Below are 22042 nucleotides of genomic sequence, written 5' to 3'. Positions count from 1 at the left end.
AAATATTAGAAAAAAAAGGCCCACTTGAATTGTAGTCTCCATAAATGAATTAAAAGAATTAGCCAATGCTGTAATGTTGAACTCCATCACTGCTCCACAACTTTTTATAATTTACCTGATTACAATTTTTCATCTCCCCATTCTTGTGCAGTCTCTTTTATAGGTGCAGGGAAGACAATATTTAACTCTTTATTTCTGTGTCTGTGCAAACAATTTATTTATTATTTTCTTCTTCGCAAAGGATAAGCATAGCAGTAAAAAGTCACGCACAACTGTACCTGCTTTCATGACATTTAATTCCCTCCTTTAATGCCATGCGTGATGTTGCTTTCTCTCTCTCTCTCTCTCTCTCTCTCTCTCTCTCTCTCTCTCTCTCTCTCTCTCTCTCTCTCTCTCTCTCTCTCTCTCTCTCTCTCTCTCTCTCTCTCTTTCCCTTTGCATGACTATCTATATCAAACTTGTACAAAAAAGATGAGAGAGAGAGAGAGAGATAATATGAAAACTATAAGACTGCAAACTTTTAAACAGCTGATTATCAATTTTTTTACGTGTTGCCTCTTATGACCAGAGAGAGAGAGAGAGAGAGAGAGAGAGAGAGAGAGAGAGAGAGAGAGTTCAGTATACACCCCAGCAGCACAAGCCGACGTTTCCTGCTGTAGTTTAAAAGAAGCACACACTCATGCATACATTCACCCACTCACCCTCTCTCCACTGCCCCCCACAATCGCTTACCTCCTTTCTCTCTCTCCTCCTCAAGGGCCTCACACTTCCACACGGTCATGCACACCCTCCTGCATGACACTTATCTCCTCTAATACCTCGCGTGATGCTATGTCTCTATATCGAGCTGCCCTTTTTCTTGCACCAGTTTATTAGCAGTGTAAAGATCGTCGTGCTGGTTGTGAGTGAGTGGTGGATTAGTGCCTTTGAGCTAAGTACAGGGGGGGTTGGAAAAGTAATTGAAGTGTGTAGTGTTTATTTATTTATTTTTTCTATGCATGAGTGGTATCGGGTAAGGGGAACCAAAATAGCTAAATGTGTAAGAAAAAATGGGTCATGGAAGTGCCAGTGCTCATGCTATAGTCAAAAGTGTTTGCTGAATTTAGAGGGTATTGTTGGAGTTGCGTTTAAGTAATTGAGAGATGTTTGATGTTTGTGTTTTGCCTTAAAAGGTTAAAGAAACACAGGAATGTAAGGAAGAACACGAGTATGAGTGAAAAAAAAGGAGCATTTCTCAGTCATTCTAATTAACTCTTAACATACTTCACGTGCCTCTGTTCTTCCCTTTCAGAATTATGTAAAGAAATCTTGAACAAACACAGAAAAGAAAGAAAGTTAACTCAAGTCGGAGTGAAAAAGAACATTTTTCAGTCATTCTAACTAACTCTAACATACTTCACGTGCCTCGCCTCTTCCCTTTCAGAATAATGTAAACAAACTTTTGACAAGCGCACCAAAGCGAAGAAATAACACAAATAAGAGCAAAAAAAGAACATTTCCGAATCATTGTAACTAACTCAGCGTGTCTGTATCACTCCTTCTCTTTCCTTGCAGAATGAGCTGTTTCCTTACGTGCGGCGCGAGGTGGGCCAGTACCTGCAGCGCACCTGGGACAACGAGGAGACCAAGAGGGACGTGGCCGCGCTGTCCCGCCAGGTGAGGCTTACGTGCTATCCCTCACGCATTCCTAGCCCCACCTGTACCGACGCTTCCCTTAGGCCGCTCTGGTTTATGACTCCCATTTGTCACGGTGGCCATTTCATACTTTTCCCTATTTATTTTTCCTTTTTTTTTTTCCTTTTCTAGATGTCTTTTACATTTCTGTTTATCGTGTACCGTTTTTTTTTTTTTTTTTGCATACGTTTCATTAATTTCTGTTTACTTCACTCTCTTTTGTCATATATTGTTAAATGTCCCCCTACACTTTCTCTTTTATAATATTCCTTTCTCTTCACGTCCCATACATTCTCATGCATTCCTCTTTCCCGTGTGTCTGTTGGATATTCCCATACATTCCTTCCCCCTTTCATAATTTCCTCTGTTTTAATGCCCTATACTGTTGTCCAAGTGCTAGACGGGGAGAGCCTTGTTTCATATCTATCCTGTTCTCCCACTCGCATGTAAGCAGAATCAGATGCCATTTTTTTTTTTATTATAAGCCAATAAATGTTCTGGTGTCAGTTCTTCTCTCTCGTATTTTCTTGTATTCTCTTATTTGTCAAGTTTTCTCTGGTATATATTTATTTATTTACTGTATTTCTAGCTATTTTTTTGTTTTATGTATCTTTATTTTCGCGCGTTCCATGCAAATTGCCTCACGCGTTTCCGATGTGTTATTTTGGGTTCACGAGCTAAATTTATCTGACGAAGTGAAGGTGACATCAGTCCCGTGCATTGTGGAGGAGCTGTATATGTGTGTGTGTGTGTGTGTGTGTGTGTGTGTGTGTGTGTGTGTGTGTGTGTGTGTGTGTGTGTGTCAAATTTTGCTATCTTTCTTATCAATTTCTTTCCTCTTTTCTTTTCTTTTCCGCGTTTTTTTTTCTTGTGTGTGTGTGTGTGTGTGTGTGTGTGTGTGTGTGTGTGTGTGTGTGTGTGTGTGTGTGTGTACATCTTATCAATTTTTTTCCAATCTTTTATTTCCCTTGCTTATTCATCTTTCCTTCGAGAGAGAGAGAGAGAGAGAGAGAGAGAGAGAGAGAGAGAGATATTGCATGCCTTCCACTTGAGATTTGAGCACTGAAGAGAGGAAGACTATAAGGAAGAAGAAGAAGAAGAAGAAGAAGAAGAAGAAGAAAAAAAAGTGGTTGAGTACCAGCGACCGTGACATTTATTGTGGTAAATATTGTACTAGTTGGTCTGGGTGGGCGGGAGAGTGGGTGGGTGGGCGGCATAGGTAGGTGGGTGGATGGGTCCTGTAGGTTACCTCGGCTTCATTTCATAATCATGCATCGTTAACATTTTCTGCGTTTTCAGCAATTGTTAAAAGCATAAGTAGATATCAAAATGAAACGCATGAGGGAACTATAACGGTTAGCGCATGGGAAAGTGAAAACAATGGCTGGATAGAGTAGCTGTAATTGGATGATTGGGTGTATGATAAGTGGATGGATGTAAGGATGGAAGGAAGCATGAGTGGATGGGTGAGTGATAGGATGGGTGGAATGCTGAATGGATGGTAGATTAATGGATGAATGGAATTAGTGAGTGGAAGGAAGATGATGGGATGGATGTAAGAGTGAAGGGGAAGCTAATGGATGAATGAGAGAGAGAGAGAGAGAGAGAGAGAGAGAGAGAGAGAGAGAGAGAGAGAGAGAGAGAGAGAGGGTATCAGTAAACATAAACAAACCTCTTTTAAAGTCGTGATGCAATTGGTTATGTCATTCTTTCATCGCTGTGTGAAGAGGCACATGCAATAACAACACAGTGTTTATTTGCATAGTGTTCTGGCGGGTTGATTAATATTGTGTAGTAGTGTGGTGCAGTGTGTTGCTTCTAGTTTTTATTTGGGGTTATTTGTTAATCTATTTATTTTACTGTATGAAGGAAGAAAGTTAATGAAAGCCCCTTAACTCCTTCAGTACTGGGACGCATTTTTACCATAAGTTTTGGTGTGATTAGACGATTTTATCTACATTAGGAAGGGTCTATGGAGGTCAAAAGATTAATGGCCAGAGTCTTCACTATTTTAATCCCAACATAAGTTTCTGAAACTGCATGAAATCGCTAAATGTTAAGTAGAAAAAATATTAAAACGTAGCATGGTAATGAAGGGGTTAAAATATCGTATGATAAATAACTTCATATAATTCACTTAACGATTGCTCACTTTACCAACATACTCTCGGTCAGTTAGCCATAAAAAATCACACATTATTTTCATGTTTCGAGAGTGTGTCCAGTACGTTACCTCGGCTTTACTTCATATGCATCGTTGACATTTTCTGCGTTTTCAACAATTGTTAAAAGCATAAGTAGATATCAAAATGAAAATAACAAAGGAACAGTGGTCAGGTTGGTAGATTGGTAGAGAAAAAAAAAAACACTAGGTAGGCCTGAAAAAAACAGATAGGCCTGCTCATCTTGTGATATAGTAAATGTGAGGAGTAATTAAGGATAGGAATAGGAATAGGGAGGCAGGTAAGCACACACACACACACACACACACACACACACACAGAGAGAGAGAGAGAGAGAGAGAGAGAGAGAGAGAGAGAGAGAGAGAGAGAGAGAGAGAGAGAGAGAGAGAGAGAGCACATAACGGAAAGAAAACAAGCAATGCGAAAAGTTTAAATGAAAGCAAGGAAAGTAAAAAAAAAATACAAAGTCAGAAGTAAGTGAAATAAAAATTACAAGGAAAGAAAATAAACGTGACCAGGAACTGAAGCAGAAAACACTGATAACAACGTGCTGAGAGAGAGAGAGAGAGAGAGAGAGAGAGAGAGAGAGAGAGATATGGAGGATCTATACGGTATAAGAACAAAAAAGAAAATAATATGGAGTGTTTGGAAAAAAAAAATATATATATAGTAGTAGGAGAAACGTTAAATAATAAAAAAAAACAACGTATAGAAATGCACAATAATACAACACTTTATTTTTTTTTCATAGGAAAGTAAAAAAAAATGTAAATAAATGAATAAGAAATGTCAGAAAACGTAAAAAGAAAAGACGTGTATCTTAATCAGGAAATGTGTATAGAAAAACTAGAAAGAAAAGATACCGCTGCCTTTATACCCAGTCTTTGTTACTCCCGTCCCTTACCTCACGTCTCTTTAAAACGTGCCCTTTAACACACCGCTATATTCTGAAGCTCCTCTGAACCTCTGGCTTGTACCTCCACTAAACCCCAAAAGCTGTACTTGAACTTACACGTGGTTTTCAAGGGTATTTCATGGTTAGAGTGACATGTTAATACGATTTTTTCACTATTTAACATGAAAGCCACACGAAAGTAACCGGCTTATTATTACTATGGCTTATGAATATAGTGAGTTTAGTTAGTCGTAGTGGAGCGATTCCAAATACGGGCCAAGCACTCACTCGCTCCTTACAAGCACCAAGGGACAAAGATAACTTAACACGGGTGAAATGAACCTTGATGATAACTAGGCAGGGGAATTGAAAATGAATTGAAAGCAGAGGCAAAAAGTGTGGTGTCGAAAGAGCCCAGGAAGTGAATGGGGAGTTGGGGGAGGCGAGGGCTGTGGCCTCCCCAAGGTCACACCTGTGAGGATGTGTGTGTGTGTGTGTGTGTGTGTGTGTGTGTGTGTGTGTGTGTGTGTGTGTGTGTGTGTGTGTGTGTGTGTCCTTGGTGTTGCCTGACAACCTACGGAAAACCCTCGTGATTACTCTTATGTGTGTGTGTGTGTGTGTGTGTGTGTGTGTGTGTGTGTGTGTGTGTGAGAGAGAGAGAGAGAGAGAGAGAGAGGTGATAGAGAACGGACTGGAAAACATATGAAGTAAAGGGGTATTTAAAAACCGATACTACTACTACTACTACTACTACTACTACTACTACTACTACTACTACTACTACTACTACTACTACTACTACTACTACTACTACTACTACTACTACTAGATACCACCACCATCACCACTACCACCAACAGCAACAACAACAAAAACGATAATGATAAAAATGGTAATAACAACAACAGCTTAGACTGCCTATATTGTATTGTCACCATCGGGATCTGGCTTACGTGGCACCTCATGGTTTGCTCTCAGGCACCATCACCCACCGTCCCAGCAGTAGTGTGTGTTGGCTCACTGGTAGACTCCCTCCCCCTCCCTCGCCTTGTAACTTGTAACATGTGGCTTGTGGCTGGTACTAAAAGCTGCTCCTCTCTCTTTTCCTCCCATTCCCTACCCTCCACCTCCAACTTTTTTTTTTTTGTTGTTGTTGTTGCTTGTAGTATTAGGTTGTTTCTTGTTGTTGTGGTGCTGGTGGTGGCGTTGGTGGTGTTGGAAGTGATGGTATGAAAAAGAGGTCAATTATATAGAAAAAAGTGAATAAATATAGCTATAGATCTCATGTTAAAGTACCTTCCATTCACACATATATACATACTTCAAAGCTTTAATCATCTTAGCAAACATACCGTCTTTCACCTGACTACACACACACACACACACACACACACACACACACACACACACACACACACACACACACACACACACACACACACACACACACTGTAAAAAGGAATAGAAAACAAGACACTTTCCAATAATACACACATAACCTACTTTTCTTTTCTTTTCCTAGTTTGACCTCAATTGACTTTTATTAGTGATGATTGACAAGTCCTGGCGCTGGCTTGTGCTGAGTGGCGACATGGCGGGAGGAGGAGGAGAAGGAAGAGGAGGAAGGAGAGTATAGGATAGAGGGAGGGATGAATAGTGAGAGTCCTTCAGTTCCTTTAGCCTCCTGTATTACCTGTTGCTGGGTTGGCTGAGGTTGGTAGGGGCTTCTCTGCAACGTAGGTGGAGATAATGAAGCGGAAAAAAAAGAGGAAGCAAAAAAAAAAGTGGTAGGAATGTGTGGAGGGAGGAGGACGAGTGCCTTGGGATCGGTGGTCTTGTGGTTCCAGTGGACTTTTGTATCCACAGAAGTACGATAAATGTTCTGCTTAGTTAGTTGTTTTAACCTCTTCAATACTAGGACACATTTTTACCTCGAGATATGTGTACGATTAGACCATTGTATTGACATTAGTAAGGGTCTAGGGAGGTCAGGAGATTAATGGCCACAGTCTTCGCTATTTTAATCTCCCACATAAGTTTCTGAAGGTGTATATAATCACCAAATAGTAAGCAAAATGAATATGGAAACGCGTCATGGTACTGAAGGGGTAAAGGAAGTGTGGTGGTTTCCTTGTTATTTTGCCACACACACACACACACACACACACACACACACACACACACACACACACACACACACACACACACACACACACACACACAGGATCAATACCGTGCAAACCTGTCAAAACTGAGCGTGAGATACAACAAAGAAGAGTGAAAGCAAACTGTTAGTGTGTTGACAGACAATTCAATGTGTGAAGAAATGTCAAGATAAGCAAACAAAACAAATAAACAAACAAACAAACGAACGAACAAACATCGGAACTGCGTCATTTATGTCAAGGGAGTATTTTGATATGGAAAGAGAGAGAGAGAGAGAGAGAGAGAGAGAGAGAGAGAGGGGGCTCGTATTCTCAAACACTTTGTCCTTCACCTCCACTATTTCAAAAGGCTTTATTTAAATCTTCACGAGTTTTTTTTTTTTTTTTTAAGGTGTTTTTACTGTTGTAGAGGCAGAGTGACAAGATTTCTACATTATGACCTGGAGGAACACTCTTCAAAACCCGGCTAATCATCTCTGTGTCATCTCTGTGGCCTTAGGAAAAGAGTCGTGGTGAGAGAGCAAAACGTTCCTGCACTACCTAGAGGGAGACTATCTATCTATGTTTCCTCTATCCCTATCCATATGTTTGTGGCTGTTCGTTTGTCCATTTATCTATCGATCCATCCCTCCACTGACACACTTTAACACACTACATGACCATCCCGTACCTCAGGCCATGAAAGCAAAGAGCCAAGACAAGGAAGGAGAGAAGCTGAATTTAAGAATGAAGAAATAAACTCAACAATTCTGTGATAAAAGTTTTGAAGAAGAAAAAAGAAAGAAATAGAGAGAGAAAGAAAGACAGAAAGAAAGAAAAGTCGATAACTGAAATAAATAAAGTGAAGAAGGAATAAAATGAAAGTAACAAAGCATAGAGAAGAAGAGAGGTCATGTAGAAGATTGAGCGACAGTATTAGATCAGGACGTGAAACAGTAACCGGAGGGGCACAGAGGGAGAGAAAGAGAGAACATTTTGAAGCGTAAAGAGACGAGGAATGGAGGAGAGGGATTGCTAAGGAGGAGGAGGAGGAGGAGGAGGAGGATAATGTGGCGTAAAATAATTAGGGGCTATGTGTGTATGCATGACAGGACATCTGGGAGGACTTCTGACGGATGAATCACCCACCCTTCTGTATAATGAGGGCGTCACTGGTGGTGGGTAGTGTAGCGGTGGTGGTTGTGGTGGTAGTAGTGGTGGTTGTGGAAGTATAATGCTAGTGATGATAAAAAGAAGAGGAAGAAGCAGAAGATATAGTAGTTGTAATTGTTGTAGTTGTAGTATAAGTAGTAGTAATAGTAGTAACAGTAGTAGTAGTAGTAGTGGTAATAGTGGTAGTAGTAGTAGTGGTAGTAGTGGTAGTAGTAGTAATAGTGGTAGTAGTAGTAGTGGTAGTAGTGTTAGTAGTGGTAGTAGTAGTAATGGTAGTAGTAGTAGTGGTAGGTAGCAGTAGTAGTAGTGGTGGTAGTGGTAGTAGTAGTAGTAGTAGTGGTAGTGGTAGTAGTGGTAGTAGTGGTGGTAGTGGTGGTGGTAGTGGTAGTGGTGGTGGTGGTGGTAGTGGTGGTAGTAGTGGTAATGGTGGTGGTAGTGGTGGTGGTAGTAGTAGTAGTGGTAGTGGTAGTAGTAGTAGTAGTAGTAGTAGTGGTGGTGGTAGTAGTAGTAGTAGTGGTAGTAGTAGTAGTAGTAGTAGTAGTAGTAGTAGTAGTAGTAGTGGGGATGGTGGTGGTGGTGGTGGTGGTGGTGGTGGTGGTGGTGGTGGTGGTAACAGTGGAAGTAATACGTAATGATAACAATAATGATAAAAACAACAATAACAATAGTAATTGCAAAAACAACAACAACAACAACAACAACAACAACAAAATGATACTCAGAATAATCAAACGCACTGGTGATGATGTATTCACACACACACACACACACACACACACACACACACACACACACACACACACCATCACCATACATGAAAGAAACTCACACGAAAAAAAAAAATAGAAGAAAAAAAGAGAATATTTAAGAAGGCAGAAAATTGAGTCATAAAAAAATCACGTTTCTCTTTTCTTTCGCTCACATTCTCCCATCTCATCATTGTTCTTTTTGTTGCATTGTGTTTTTACTACTTTTTAGTCTTCTTTTTCTTTTCTTTCTTACCTTCACTTAATTTTACGAATAGTTAGTTCGTGTGCACAAAAATACTCAACATTCTGCATTATATTCATAAAGTCTCTCTCTCTCTCTCTCTCTCTCTCTCTCTCTCTCTCTCTCTCTCTCTACATATGTATAAACTTATAATTTTTCACTCCAATGGCTGTAACGATGATGATTATGGTAATGGTGTGATGGTGAGTAGGTGCGTTAGTGACAGTGTGTGTGTGTGTGTGTGTGTGTGTGTGTGTGTGTGTGTGTGTCAAGGAGGCTGGCAGTGGCTGGCTGGAGTGTCACTTTTCATAACCTCTTCATAACACTTGCATTCACGCCTTATCGTCTCATTTCACTCCTCACGTGCAGTAAAACTCTATGTATACCACAGTCTTCTCCTCTTCTTCTTCTTCCTCTTTTTCTCCTCCTCCTCCTCCTCCTCCTCCTCCTCCTCCTCCTCATGGAAATTATTGAATACCGCCTCGCTCCGTACTCAGTCTTCCCATGGTGACGTGTGGACTTTCCTCCCATTACCTGGGCGTGGACTGAATGTAACCTAATCTCACTGTCTTTTGTTATTCGTGGTTGAGTTTCTGCTGCTATTTTTGTTGTTGTTGTTGTTGTTGTTCTTCATGTACTCATCACCATACGGGGCAAATTATCTCGACTCTTCAACTGGTAATGGTAGAAAATTGCTGTTATTAGTTCATTTGTGACAAGACTGTTTTTTTCTTTTTTTTTTTTTTTTTAGGGAAGATAAGTGCAACGTTGAGCGCTGAAATATTTAAACTCTTCGATCCATTTTTTTTAATCTTTTCTTTCCTTCCTTCTTTTTTCATCTTTTTCTCAGCCTGCGTGTGTGTATTTATACGGGACAATTTGAGGGACTTGACAATTTTTCAACAAATAAATAAAACTCTGAAGAATGAAATATTTAAAACTATTCGATCCTTTTTATTTTTTTCTAATGTCTCTTCTTATTTAAAACTATTCGCTTATTTTTTTTATTTATTTTTTCTGATGTCTCTTATCTAAAACTATTCTCTCCTTTATTTTTTTTCTGATGTCTCTTCTTATTTAAAACTGTTCGCTCCTTTTTTTAATTTCTTTTTCTGATGTCTCTTCTCCTCAGGGTCTGTTGCTGTTTGTCCTCCTTTGTATTCCTTTGTATCCTTCTTTGCTGTCCACGAATCTCTTTGAAAATCAGAAAATGATGCTATAAATTTGCACGACAAGCTTCTATTTAACCCCTTCAGTACCATGAGGCGTTCCCATGTTCACTCTGCTTACTATTTGGTGATTGTATACAGCTTCAGAAACTCGTGTATGGGATTGAAATTGTGAAGACTGTGGCCATTAATCTTCTGACTTCCATAGACACTTCCTAATGTCAATAATATGGTCTAATCGTACACAAATCTCAAGGTAAAATTGTTTCCCAGTATTGAAGGGGTTAACTGAAGGAGCAGCCGTACTCGTGACTGGCAGAGAGTGGGTGGAGTTTCTTGTCACGTGAGCAGAAGCGTTCATAATGAAAAGAAATAAAGGAAGAAAATGAAATCTCCCGTCCTATTCATTTGTTTCTTATTCATTTTGTTTATCTATTTATTATTCATTTGTCTATATATTAATGTGTTTATTAATCTATTTATCTTTTTTAATTGGTTGAATTATGTATCTGTTTATTTATCTATTGATTGACCTATTCATATATTTATTCATTTTATGCGTTTAATCATTTGATATTATTTGTTATTTTTTTCTTTTCATTTTGTCTTTGGCTGGAAATTGATTTAAAAAAATCATAGATAAAAATCCTTTAAAGATCATGTTATAAGAAAAAGAAAATGAAAAAAAGCGAAACTATAACAATAAGCTACTATTCCCACCTGGCCTTCCTTTATGTTCCTTTGCGTTCCGGCGTGTAGCACTTCCCCCTCCTTCCAAGCCCTCGCCCTCCGCCTATTCCTCACAACGGCACCTGGCGATGTGTGTGTGTGTTCATTCACCACCACGGCGCCTGCTGGTCACCTAGCCAGTCTTCCTCATTACGGAGCGAGCTCAGAGCTCATAGACCGATCATCGGGTAGGACTGATACCACAACACACTCACACACCGGGAAAGCGAGGCCACAACCCCTCGAGTTACATCCCGTACCTATTTACTGCTAGGTGGACAGGGGCTACACATTAAGAGGCTTGCCCATTTGCCTCGCCGCATCCCGGGACTCGAACCCGGGCCCTCTCGATTGTGACCCGAACGTGCTAACCACTACACTACGCGGTGTGTGTGTGTGTGTGTGTGTGTGTGTGTGTGTGTGTGTGCTGGAGTGGCAACCCTCTCAAGCATAGATCATCGTGAGGAAGAAGAAGAAGAAGAAGAAGAAGATTAAGAAGCTCTCAAGCGACTCCTTCAAACAAGCCTTCCCCAATGAGGGCTTGTCATTTACTGCCTCATTCGTCCTCTCATCGCTTTCATGCCTCGTCCTTGCCACACTCCTTTGCTCGTGTCCTTTGCTTCTGTCCTTTACTGCCCATTCCGCCCTTCATCATGTCTCCTTTTAATCACCACCTTCTTCCATGTCCTTTATTTTGTGTTGCGTATGATTATTCTCTCTCTCTCTCTCTCTCTCTCTCTCTCTCTCTCTCTCTCTCTCTCTCTCTCTCTCTCTCTCTCTCTTTCTTTCTTTCTTTCTTTCTTCTTCTTCTTCTTCTTCTTCTTCTTCTTCTTCTTCTTCTTCTTCTTCTTCTTCTTCTTCTTCTTCTTCTTCTTCTTCTTCTTCTTCTTCTTCTACTACTACTACTACTACTACTACTACTACTACTACTACTACTACTACTACTACTACTACTACTACTACTACTGCTGCTGCTATGCTGCTGCTGCTACTACTACTACTACTACTACTACTACTACTACTACTACTACTACTACTACTACTACTACTACTGCTGCTGCTGCTGCTGCTGCTGCTGCTGCTACTGTTGCTACTGCCGTGTGTGTGGTGTGCCAGCATTCCTTCACGCTTGCACCCTGTCTTTGCTTTCTACTTCAGTACCTCTTTCGAAGTCATCACCGGCGCTTCTCTCTCCTCCCTTACTTCCTTCCCTCTTTCCTTCTCTCCTTCTTTCTTTATTTTCCGTCCTTCATTCCTTTATTTTTTCATCTCTGTCTTTTTCTGTATTTGTTTTTTTTTGTTATTTTTTTTTTTCGTTTCTTTCCTTTTTATCCTTCTGTCTTCCCTTCCTTCCTTCCTTCCTTCCTTCCTTCCTTCCTTCCTTCCTTCCTTCCTTCCCTTCGTTTTTCCCTTCTATATTTTCTTTCTTTCTTTCTTTCATCTTTTTCTTTCTAAATCATGTTTTCAATTCGTCTCAATGCATGCAAATCCTTGCACTCACTCACTCCTCCATCTCCTCCTCCTCCTCTTCTTCATCCTCATCCAGGCGTTCAAGTGTCCCACCATTCACTTCCTGACTATCCTCCTCCTCCTCCTCCTTCTTCTCCTCCTCCTCCTCCTCCTCCTCCTCCTCCTCCTCCTCCTCCTCCTCCTCCTCCTCCTCCTCCTCCTCCTCTCCCATAACCTTTCTTCTTCTTGGTAAATATGTGTTAAAGGAAACTTCCATGAAATACAACCGCTATCTCTTCTTTTCTTACCTCTCTCTCTCTCTCTCTCTCTCTCTCTCTCTCTCTCTGGTAACAAAGAGAGTACTAAACAGAGTACGTTTCGATGGTTAGGGGCTAAGAATAATGTGGCTGGCAACGAGAGAGAGAGAGAGAGAGAGAGAGAGAGAGAGAGAGAGAGAGAGATAATACAGAAATAATAACACTTTGCAAACTTTTAAACAGCTGGTCGTCTTTTCTGTTTTGTCATGTTTTACCTCTTATTTCCAGAGAGAGAGAGAGAGAGAGAGAGAGAGAGAGAGAGAGTTGGTGGGAGATAAAAAAGACCAAGAAAAGTGAGCCAAGTAAGTGAGGCAATGTGTATACTGAAAGATAATCGTGTCTGTTGAATATATTTCTTTTTGTTGAGAAATTATGAACGAACGCGAGTATATTTTTAACTCTTCTTTATTATTATTATTATTATTATTATTATTATTTTATTATTTTTTTTTTTTTTTTTTTTTTTTTATTATTGTTGTTGTTGTTATTATTGTTACTGTTGTTATTGTTGTTGTTAGTTTGTCGCTGTAGCAGAAAGGATGGTTATGATGATGATGCGGACAATAATAATGATAAGAATGATGATAACGGTGGTGATGATGATGATAATAATGGTGACGATGATGACGACAGCAACACTTCTGAAAGCAAACATTTAAGAGCTTCCTTTGTGCCATTGTGTGGATATGATTGGCTGAATTATCCAGGTGAAGGTGACCTTTTACGACCCCACCACCACCACCACCACCACATTCATTGCTCTCTAGACACCCACAGATACACTCCCCGATGATAATCACTTACGAATCTGCAGTCAATTCTTCATGGTTGGGTTAGGTTAGGATTGGTTAAGATTTGATGAGGTTAGGTTAGGTTAGGTTTGCCATTTGATTAGGTTTGAATGACGTTGATTATTGATGCGGTTAGATTTGGTGAGGTGTTGCTGAGGTTAGATTAGGTTGGGTTAGGTTTAGTTTGGTTTAGTTTGGAATCTTTATAGAGTTATTATTACTCATTGAGCTTCTGGGAAAGAAAGAGAGAGAGAGAGAGAGAGAGAGAGAGAGAGAGAGAGAGAGAGAGAGAGAGAAACTGATACTGATTCTGATACATTTATTGGCCAATTTCTCTATACATAGTAATATTGTGTACAATTTATATACATAATACAGGCTCGGTCTGATGAGCTAAAGCTCTTGTACAGACCTGGAAACAAATACAAAATTGATTATGCCGAAGAGGTCAGATGTTAGGCCTGTCATTCAATACATATATAGTAAACAAAATATAAATGACATTCTTCACAGTTGTAGAGAGAGAGAGAGAGAGAGAGAGAGAGAGAGAGAGAGAGAGAGAGAGAGAGAGAGAGAGAGAGAGAGAGAGAGAGAGAGAGAGGGGGAGGGGGGACGGTTGGTAGAATGAATATCAACTAATTAGACGCTAAAGTTATGAAGCCAAAAGACCAGTGGTGTAATATTTGCAGAGACAACAATGAATATTTTACAGTGACAACAATAGTTATGAAAGCAAGTCTTCTCAACACTAATTAAACCAGTGAATAGTTTTTCCTCCACACGCCACGAGGAGTTAAGACATCTGTAATTATTTGTAAACATTCGCTATTTTCTTTAGGACTGTTTGCAAAGGTCACTCACACACACACACACACACACACACACACACACACACACACACACACACACACACACACACACACACACACACACACACACACACACATGATTACTCTGGTTGTCATTCAGTGTGTTATTTTAATTTTCTTTCTGGTCAAAAAAAAAAAAGAATGAAATTATTTTAAAAAAAGCTGACAGACAAATTCAAAAATTACATTGTGAATTGCCTTGATAATGTGTCTTTTTTAATTTTTTTTATTTATACCATGTGGGCTTTTCACGGGAATTTCTGGGCTGATGGGGATACTTTTTGGGGTACCTCCTATCTTAAAGCCCACCCGCTAGGAAACCGTTGCCCCGAGTAAGGAAGCCCAACCTACACTCGGACCGTGGACAGGATTCGAACCCGTGCGCTTGGAGACCCCTCGGACCCCAAAGCACGCATGGTTCATGTTGACTAATTAATTGATAATAGTTCCGACACCAGCTGTTAGTTAGAATAAAGAGCTTAAAACACTTACTTTAATGCTTTCTTGGTCTTTGGTTCTCCGATGTACTGATAGCCACTTCAAAAGATCTAACTGATTGTTTCTTGGCAGATCAGAGGACTTACTGACTATCAAGGGAAAACGTTAACCCTTTGAGTACCTTGATGCGTTTCCATATTCATTCTGGTTACTATTTGGTGATTTTATACAGCTTCAGAAACTTATGTGGAGGATTAAAATAGCGAAGACCGACCATTAATCTTCTGACCTTCGTAGACCCTTCCTAATGTCAATGAAGTGGTCAAATAGTACGCAAATCTGAAGGTAAAAATGTGTTCCAGTATTGAAGAGTGAAGTGTGTTGTGCTATTTGACTAACTGAAGCCCTCAAGGTAAAAATGTGTCCCAGTATTGAAAAGGTTTAAATAGTGAAGTGTGTTGTGCTATTTGACTAACTGAAGCCCTCACGTGTAGCTCTGACCGGTATTTGCTTTCATTATAGTCTTATGTTCATATGACTCGCAAAGGTACCAAGGCAGTAAGATACAGTGTTTCCCTGAATTTCTTAGTCTGTGGGAAGATTTCTAGGATCCATTTGCAGCTCTGACTTTCTTGCTTTCCTTATTTTTCTTATGTTCATATTTGTGCTCATATGACTCGTAACTGTACCAAAATACGATGTTTCCCTTAATTTTACAGTCAATGTGATGGTATTTAGGTTCCACATGTCGGTTTTGATTGCTTCTTATACCTTCCTTATCTTCTTGTGTACGTTTTTTTCTACCTTGTAACTGTGCCAAGATAGTAGAATACAGTGTTTCCCTTGATTTTATAGTCTGTGGAAAGGTTTCTAGGATTCACATGTTGTTCTGACTTGTTCTTGCTTACCTTTTTTTTATACCATGTGGGTTTTTCAAGGGAATTTCTGGGCTAAAGGGGATACTTTCCTTATCTTTCTTATGTGTGTTCATATGACTCGTAAGTGTACCAAGATAAGATACAGTTCATAAAATCACAGTCTTTGGCAAAGTTTCTAGAACACACATGTAGATCTTGATAGCTTCTTATAACTTCACTCATTTTCTATGTTCTTATGCCTTGTGAGCGTGCCAAGGCAGAAAGATACGGTGTTTCCCCATAATCCACGCTCTCTGGCAAGGCTCCTCTGCTACGCTCCACTTACTTACACATGTCACTTGGAGTCTCCCACAGGTTACCGCGTGTAAAGACCCGTCCCAGGTTCTTCTCTGAAATGTAGTATAAAAGTTGTCATGTTGTATTTACACGTATGTAGAATGTGTGTTCCTTACGTTTACTCTAAATTAAGATTGTGTGTGTGTGTGTGTGTGTGTGTGTGTGTGTGTGTGTGTGTGTGTGTGTGTGTGTGTGTGTGTGTGTGTGTGTGTACTCAAATACAATTGTGTCTTTTAGAGTAATGAGCGTTTTTTTTTTTTTACTTCTTTACCAGGTAAGGTCGTCATTATCGTTATTTTATTTTTTGTTATTATTGTTACCTATATATAGATTATAATGGCGGTGATGGTGGCTGTAGTAGTAGTAGTAGTAGTAGTAGTAGTAGTAGTAGTAGTAACAGTAGTTGTTGTTTTTATAAGGCTCAAAAAAATGTGTGACCATAGATTTGTTTAGTACATCTCAGGGAATCAAATGTTAAAAGGAAAAGTTTGTAATGAAAAGCCTGAAGAACTAGTTACAGGTTACCTTATTTGAAAATTGTGACAGTCTCAAATTTGCCTCTCTCTCTCTCTCTCTCTCTCTCTCTCTCTCTCTCTCTCTCTCTCTCTCTCTCTCTCTCTCTCTCTCTCTCTCTCTCTCTCTCTCTCTCTCTCTCTCTCTCTCTCTCTCTCTCTCTCTCTCTCTCTCTCTCTCTCTCTCTCTTTTTTATTTCTTTACCTTCACAATTATGTATCACGCATCCCGCTGTTCTTTTTTTTTCATTATTTTTTTCCCCTTTGCTTTCACCTGATATCGGCCACCAGTCCAACAATGGTTGACTGACACGTAATGACTCCTCTTCTTATCTCTGAGGACTCTTATCGTTAGAAGAGTGTGTGTGTGCATGTATGTGTGTGTGGTGTGCCGTGGTTGGTGTTCCTGTCCCCTGGTGTTCCCCGCCTATCTGTTACCTCAGTGGCCTCTTCACCCCAAGCAATACCAGCGCGATGGAGACACGGAGACTGTCTTAATCAGCATCTTTTTTTTTCTCTCTCTTTTTTTTTTATTAGTTGAAGATATCGATTTCTCGTAATACTAGAAAGGGCCAGAGAGAGAGAGAGAGAGAGAGAGAGAGAGAGAGAGAGAGAGAGAGAGAGAGAGAGAGAGATGGGGCAAGATAAGTTAGTATACAGTGCAGTGATGTGTGGCAGTGAGAAACATTTAAGTCCTGCATACAGAAACTCTTTACTCTCAAAACACGACTGCTTCTCTTCTCAAATACCGCAGAGACAATTGGCCAGTTCTCAAACATAGCGTATCAAATTACTCACTAGAACTATGAGGAAATTACTGACCGGTTTTCGAGAGTGTTCCTCCCTTTTCTAATAGAGCAAATAATTCAAGAGAGAGAGGTTTCAAGACATTTGTTCCTATCCTTTGGCTAATTGTATCGGCTATGTAAGGAGACTGGCAACTGAGTGGACCTATTTTCTTTATATCTTTGTTACCTTTGCCTTGTCCTCCTCTCTAACATGAAAAAAAGAAGAAAATACTAATTACCCTCTAGAACTATGAAGAATCTGTAAAATCCCATAGAACTTCAACTAGGGAATTGGAAACTAGTAGAAATGCGAGACAAAGAATGTGTCGGAGTGTTTCTATCGTTAATAATAAAACAAATCATACCATTCGCTCACTAGAACTATGAAAAAAAATATATATATAAAATAACTCTAATGGATGTTATTGATGACCTCAAGTGTTTCCATAAACCTATTAACACATATTTTTAAGGATTTTATAACATATGTAAGGGAAAAAGCATCGCAGTGAGGCTGACTTCGTATATTTGTGAAAACTAATAGAAATGCGAAACCAGAATATTTCAAAGTGTTTCTATCGTTAATAATAAATGATAATAAAACAAATCATACTAATCACTCACCAGAACTATGAAGAATATGAAAAAAATATATATAAAACCTAATGTAACTTCAAACAGAGGACTGGAAACTAATGGAGGCCTGAAACTGTAATATTTCAAGGGTACGGGAAGATAATGACTGGAGGAAGTACGAGTAGGAGTGAGTGCATGTGTGAGTGAGTGAGTGCGTGAGTGAGTGAAGAGTGAGTGCGTGCGTGACTGTAGTGTGTAGGGTGACTGTTCGTCCTTAGGTAATCCTCTCTAACGGAGCTCCCTTGAAGATGAGGTGGTCTGATATATTGAAGGGCTTTACTTTATTCTCTCTCTCTCTCTCTCTCTCTCTCTCTCTCTCTCTCTCTCTCTCTCTCTCTCTCTCTCTCTCTCTCTCTCTCTCTCTCTCTCTCTCTCTCTCTCATTCATTCATTCAACATTAAGATTATCAATATAAGATTATAATTAATGAAGTTCTGAAATGCGTAATATTTTCTAGGTGGGCAAGCAATATGGCAGCTGTGGAAGTGATTTAAATGGCTCCTCACTGTGATGTGTAATTAAAGCGAGGAATTAAGTAAATTTCTCTGTAAAGGGGTAACTACAACTACAAAACCACACCTGTGTCCTCCTTTCCCTCCTCCTCCTCTTCTTCCTCCTCTTCCTCATCCTCCACTTCCTCTCTCATCCTCTCACTCTCTCTCTCTCTTTCTCTTCCCACATTGACTTATATTCGTTTGTGTATAATTATTGGTTTATTCTATTAGTTTATTTATTTTGTTTTATATTATATATTCTATTTATTTTATTTATTTATTTATTTTTTGCTGTTTTAGGAGACATCGGGAGAACTAAGGTGAGGTTCTTGTTCACTTATTTATTTATTTATTTATTTGTTTATTTATTTATCCATTTGGTATTTATATGTATTCTTTATCCACAATTTTTTTTTATTTTCACTATCAATTTACTTATCTATATTTTTTGTCATGTACATTTGTTTGTGTGTGTGTGTGTGTGTGTGTGTGTGTGTGTGTGTGTGTGTGTGTGTGTGTGTGTGTGTGTGTGAGAGAGAGAGAGAGAGAGAGAGAGAGAGAGAGAGAGAGAGAGAGAGATCAACAATTGAGGTAATGCTTTTAGTCCTTTACCAATCTCCTTTACACGTTCAGAATTATGTCAACGAGATAATGAGCGCGAAATAAAGTGTCACCTCGCCAGCTGCTTCATGCCTGGGAAAAAGATAATTGTACTTCCTCTTTCCTTCTTCATGTAAACTTTCTGAGGGCAGTCACGGTAATGAAGACGGAAAGGCCTAGTAAGCGCCGCGGCGGGAAGTGACCACCACACCATTAGCTATTCATGTCAGCAGCGTTCCGGAAATGAGGGAAAGTTGCCGCCACGCCCCCACTCGGGCTGAAAGTTGCATGTAAAAATCTCCTGGTGGTATTTAACAAACTATCAAACTGTCAACCATCATCAGTTAAAGATATCGAGAATAAAAGAGAATACACTAATGAGGTCACGATGATTGGTTCAGGGTAATGGCTGGAACTAATTGAGAGGTACGGCATAATGGCAATAAAAGTGCATGATGCTGGCGGCACAGTAATACACGTCTGGCTGACAAAGCAAGCAAGGCGGCGGCCTGTCAGAGGTATCAGCGGGACGTGTTGCGCATAATTCAACACTACAGCGGATCATGTTCCCGTGCACAGGTCGAGGAGGACGTGGCGGCGGGGTTGGCCGGGAGCCAGGCACTGCCAAGCACAGGTGAGCGGGAGGCGGTGATTGCAGCATTGGTGGCCAACGTGGAGGGCATGATGGACGCTGACAGGAAGGTGGGGCCGCTCAAGGCCTTGCAGGGACACATGTGGCGCCGCGCCTACCAAGAGGGCGCCGTGGAGGGCCAGTAAGTATGATATTTAGTGCCGTGGCTGCAGGAGTCTGTGTGTGTGTGTGTGTGTGTGTGTGTGTGTGTGTGTGTATCTGGGGGCGTGCGTGGGGTGCGCCGTGTTGCCCTTGGCGGGGAAATCATGGTTTTGGTTATAGTCTTGAAAGGTGACTTGCATGATTCAAGGTTACCTGTTGCAGAACAGTGACCCTTGCCACGCTGAGGGGTCCTGCATGAACTGAGCGGCGGGCAGGGCATGCATACAACAAGCCTCACGAGTTGGTCTTATCTGTGTAGGCGACAGACAGCGGCCACAGGGCAGGGAGGGACGCGGCCCAGCAGTAGGCTGGAGGAGGAGCAGGACATAAAGTGGCAACGCCGCGCCAAGTTCCGTGAGCCGTGACGTCACCGCCGTTAATCTCGTCAAGGGACGGACAATAGCAACACCCGTGACTCATTACTAATTATCCCCCAGCGGCACAGCCACACTGGTGCTGTGAAGGCGTCCCGGACCTGTGTTGGGGCCAGGTGACACGCACATCAAGTCACCAGCACTGTGACGTAAGTAATCACTCTTGGTGGGGGGCAAGGATCAATGGTACATGAACTCTACAACCTTCAGATAAGATTAACGTACCAAGATCCCCCATTCTGTGCCCCTAATTCAGAGCACTCCTGCGCTGACCTGGACTCTCACTAGGACTGCTTTCAGACATCACACACATTATTCAGGTTCTCGTGAGCTGCTTTTCCCATTGGTGATGCAGAAAGCTTGTTAAACCAACACTGTAACCTTGCTGACATCCTTGAAGACCCAATAAATTTAAGTAGAGCCTGTTGAATATGGCAAAGATAAAACACTAAGATACCTGACAATGCCTTACTTATATAAAACATTACAAAATACCTTATCCCACACACCACTGAGCTAAACGTTAAATCCTCACCCATTGTAGATACATAGCCTCGTATCAGACCTGGATCGTTGAGAAAGAAGGATTGCACAGCAGACAAAAACTCATAGATGGAGAGATGAGATGCAGAGTTTTGCTTGAGTGATCCGGAACAGACAGGCCGGAGATATTGGTAGGAAATGTTGGGTTATGCCATTGTCTTGCTGCCCGGGCATAGACTGGTGATGATGATGATTGGGAGGAGGAGAAAGAGGAAGAAGAAAGGAAGAAATGGAGAAAGAAAGAAAGAATGGGAAGAGAAGGTGAGGAAAAAAAAGAGGAGGAGGAGGAGGAAAATGGAAGCGAAAAAATAAAAAGAAAGAAAGAACAGAAGAAGGAGGGGAAAAAAAGAGAGAAGAACGAGAATCAGGAAAGAAGGAAAAGAGAAAAAAAAACAAGGAAAAAGAGAAGAACAGTAGGAAAAGGTCACATGTAAGCCAACAGTCCGAACTACACTTCAGATACATAAGGTTGACTTGTTTGGCCAGGCAAGGAAACATAACGTAACCCACCAAGTAATAAATATGTAGTACCTGGAAGTTGGTCACTAATTATTGTTTTTGGAGAAAGTACAACTGTGAATACGTGTTGCTGCGGCAGTGTACTGTTTGCATCTACGTAGCCGTTGGTTGAGGCAAAGTGTGGATGGCTCGCAGTGATGATTTAAGATTTGCCACTACTCGCCACGCACGCTGGACCAATGCAACACCATAGGAACCTCCAACCACCACTCAACACCAACCTGGTACCACTTGTATTCAGAAACATTATGCTCTCTCACCACAAGTGTTTTCAAAGGCCACAAAGGAGATTAGGCAGGTTCTCAAGAGTGTTTTACTTGTTAATGATATAGAAATTCTGTTAATCCATCTCTAGAATCTTAAAAAAAAACACGCTTTTAAACTCATATAGCCTCAATTAGAGCAATGTAGAAGTAGCGGAAGAGCTAGAAGTGCTTCAGAATATGACTCCAGCTGCTTGCATTCTTCTCTCTCTCCCATCACAACTATTATATCAAAGGTCACAGAGATGACTCGTCTGATTTTCAAGAGTATTTTTCCTGCTAATAATGTAGGAAGCTTGTTGATCTTTCATTAGGTCTGCAAAAATCTCTGGTAATCTTCGGAAATTTCTGGTAAACTCTGGAGCTCCGTGCCTGCTTCTGTATTTCCAGCATACTATAATTATAACTTTCGAGAGGGAGGATTCAAGGCACTTATTCTCTGATTTCAATTAACGCTAATGACTCTATGGGGATTGGTAATGTAG

General features: G+C 40.5%; 1 protein-coding gene across 3 annotated transcripts in view; it reads left to right on the top strand.

The window, feature by feature from the left end:
- The window catches only part of LOC123518846 (enolase-phosphatase E1-like), a 48405-nt gene that overhangs the window by 5919 nt on the left and 20444 nt on the right, over positions 1-22042 (top strand). For all 3 annotated transcript variants that reach the window (XR_006678896.1, XM_045279886.1, XM_045279885.1), the window contains exons 2-3: positions 1555-1656; positions 19645-19838. Coding sequence is in view for 2 of the 3 variants with exons in the window: in XM_045279886.1 (XP_045135821.1) it covers positions 1555-1656; positions 19645-19838 (296 nt within the window). In the remaining variant the exon portion in view is untranslated. The remainder of the gene's footprint in view (positions 1-1554; positions 1657-19644; positions 19839-22042) is intronic.

Source organism: Portunus trituberculatus, chromosome 44 (genome assembly GCF_017591435.1).
Source record: "Portunus trituberculatus isolate SZX2019 chromosome 44, ASM1759143v1, whole genome shotgun sequence".
NCBI classification, from domain to species: Eukaryota; Metazoa; Arthropoda; class Malacostraca; order Decapoda; family Portunidae; genus Portunus; species Portunus trituberculatus.
Note: the sequence above shows the minus strand (reverse complement) of the source record. Positions and strands in the feature narration are given on the sequence as shown.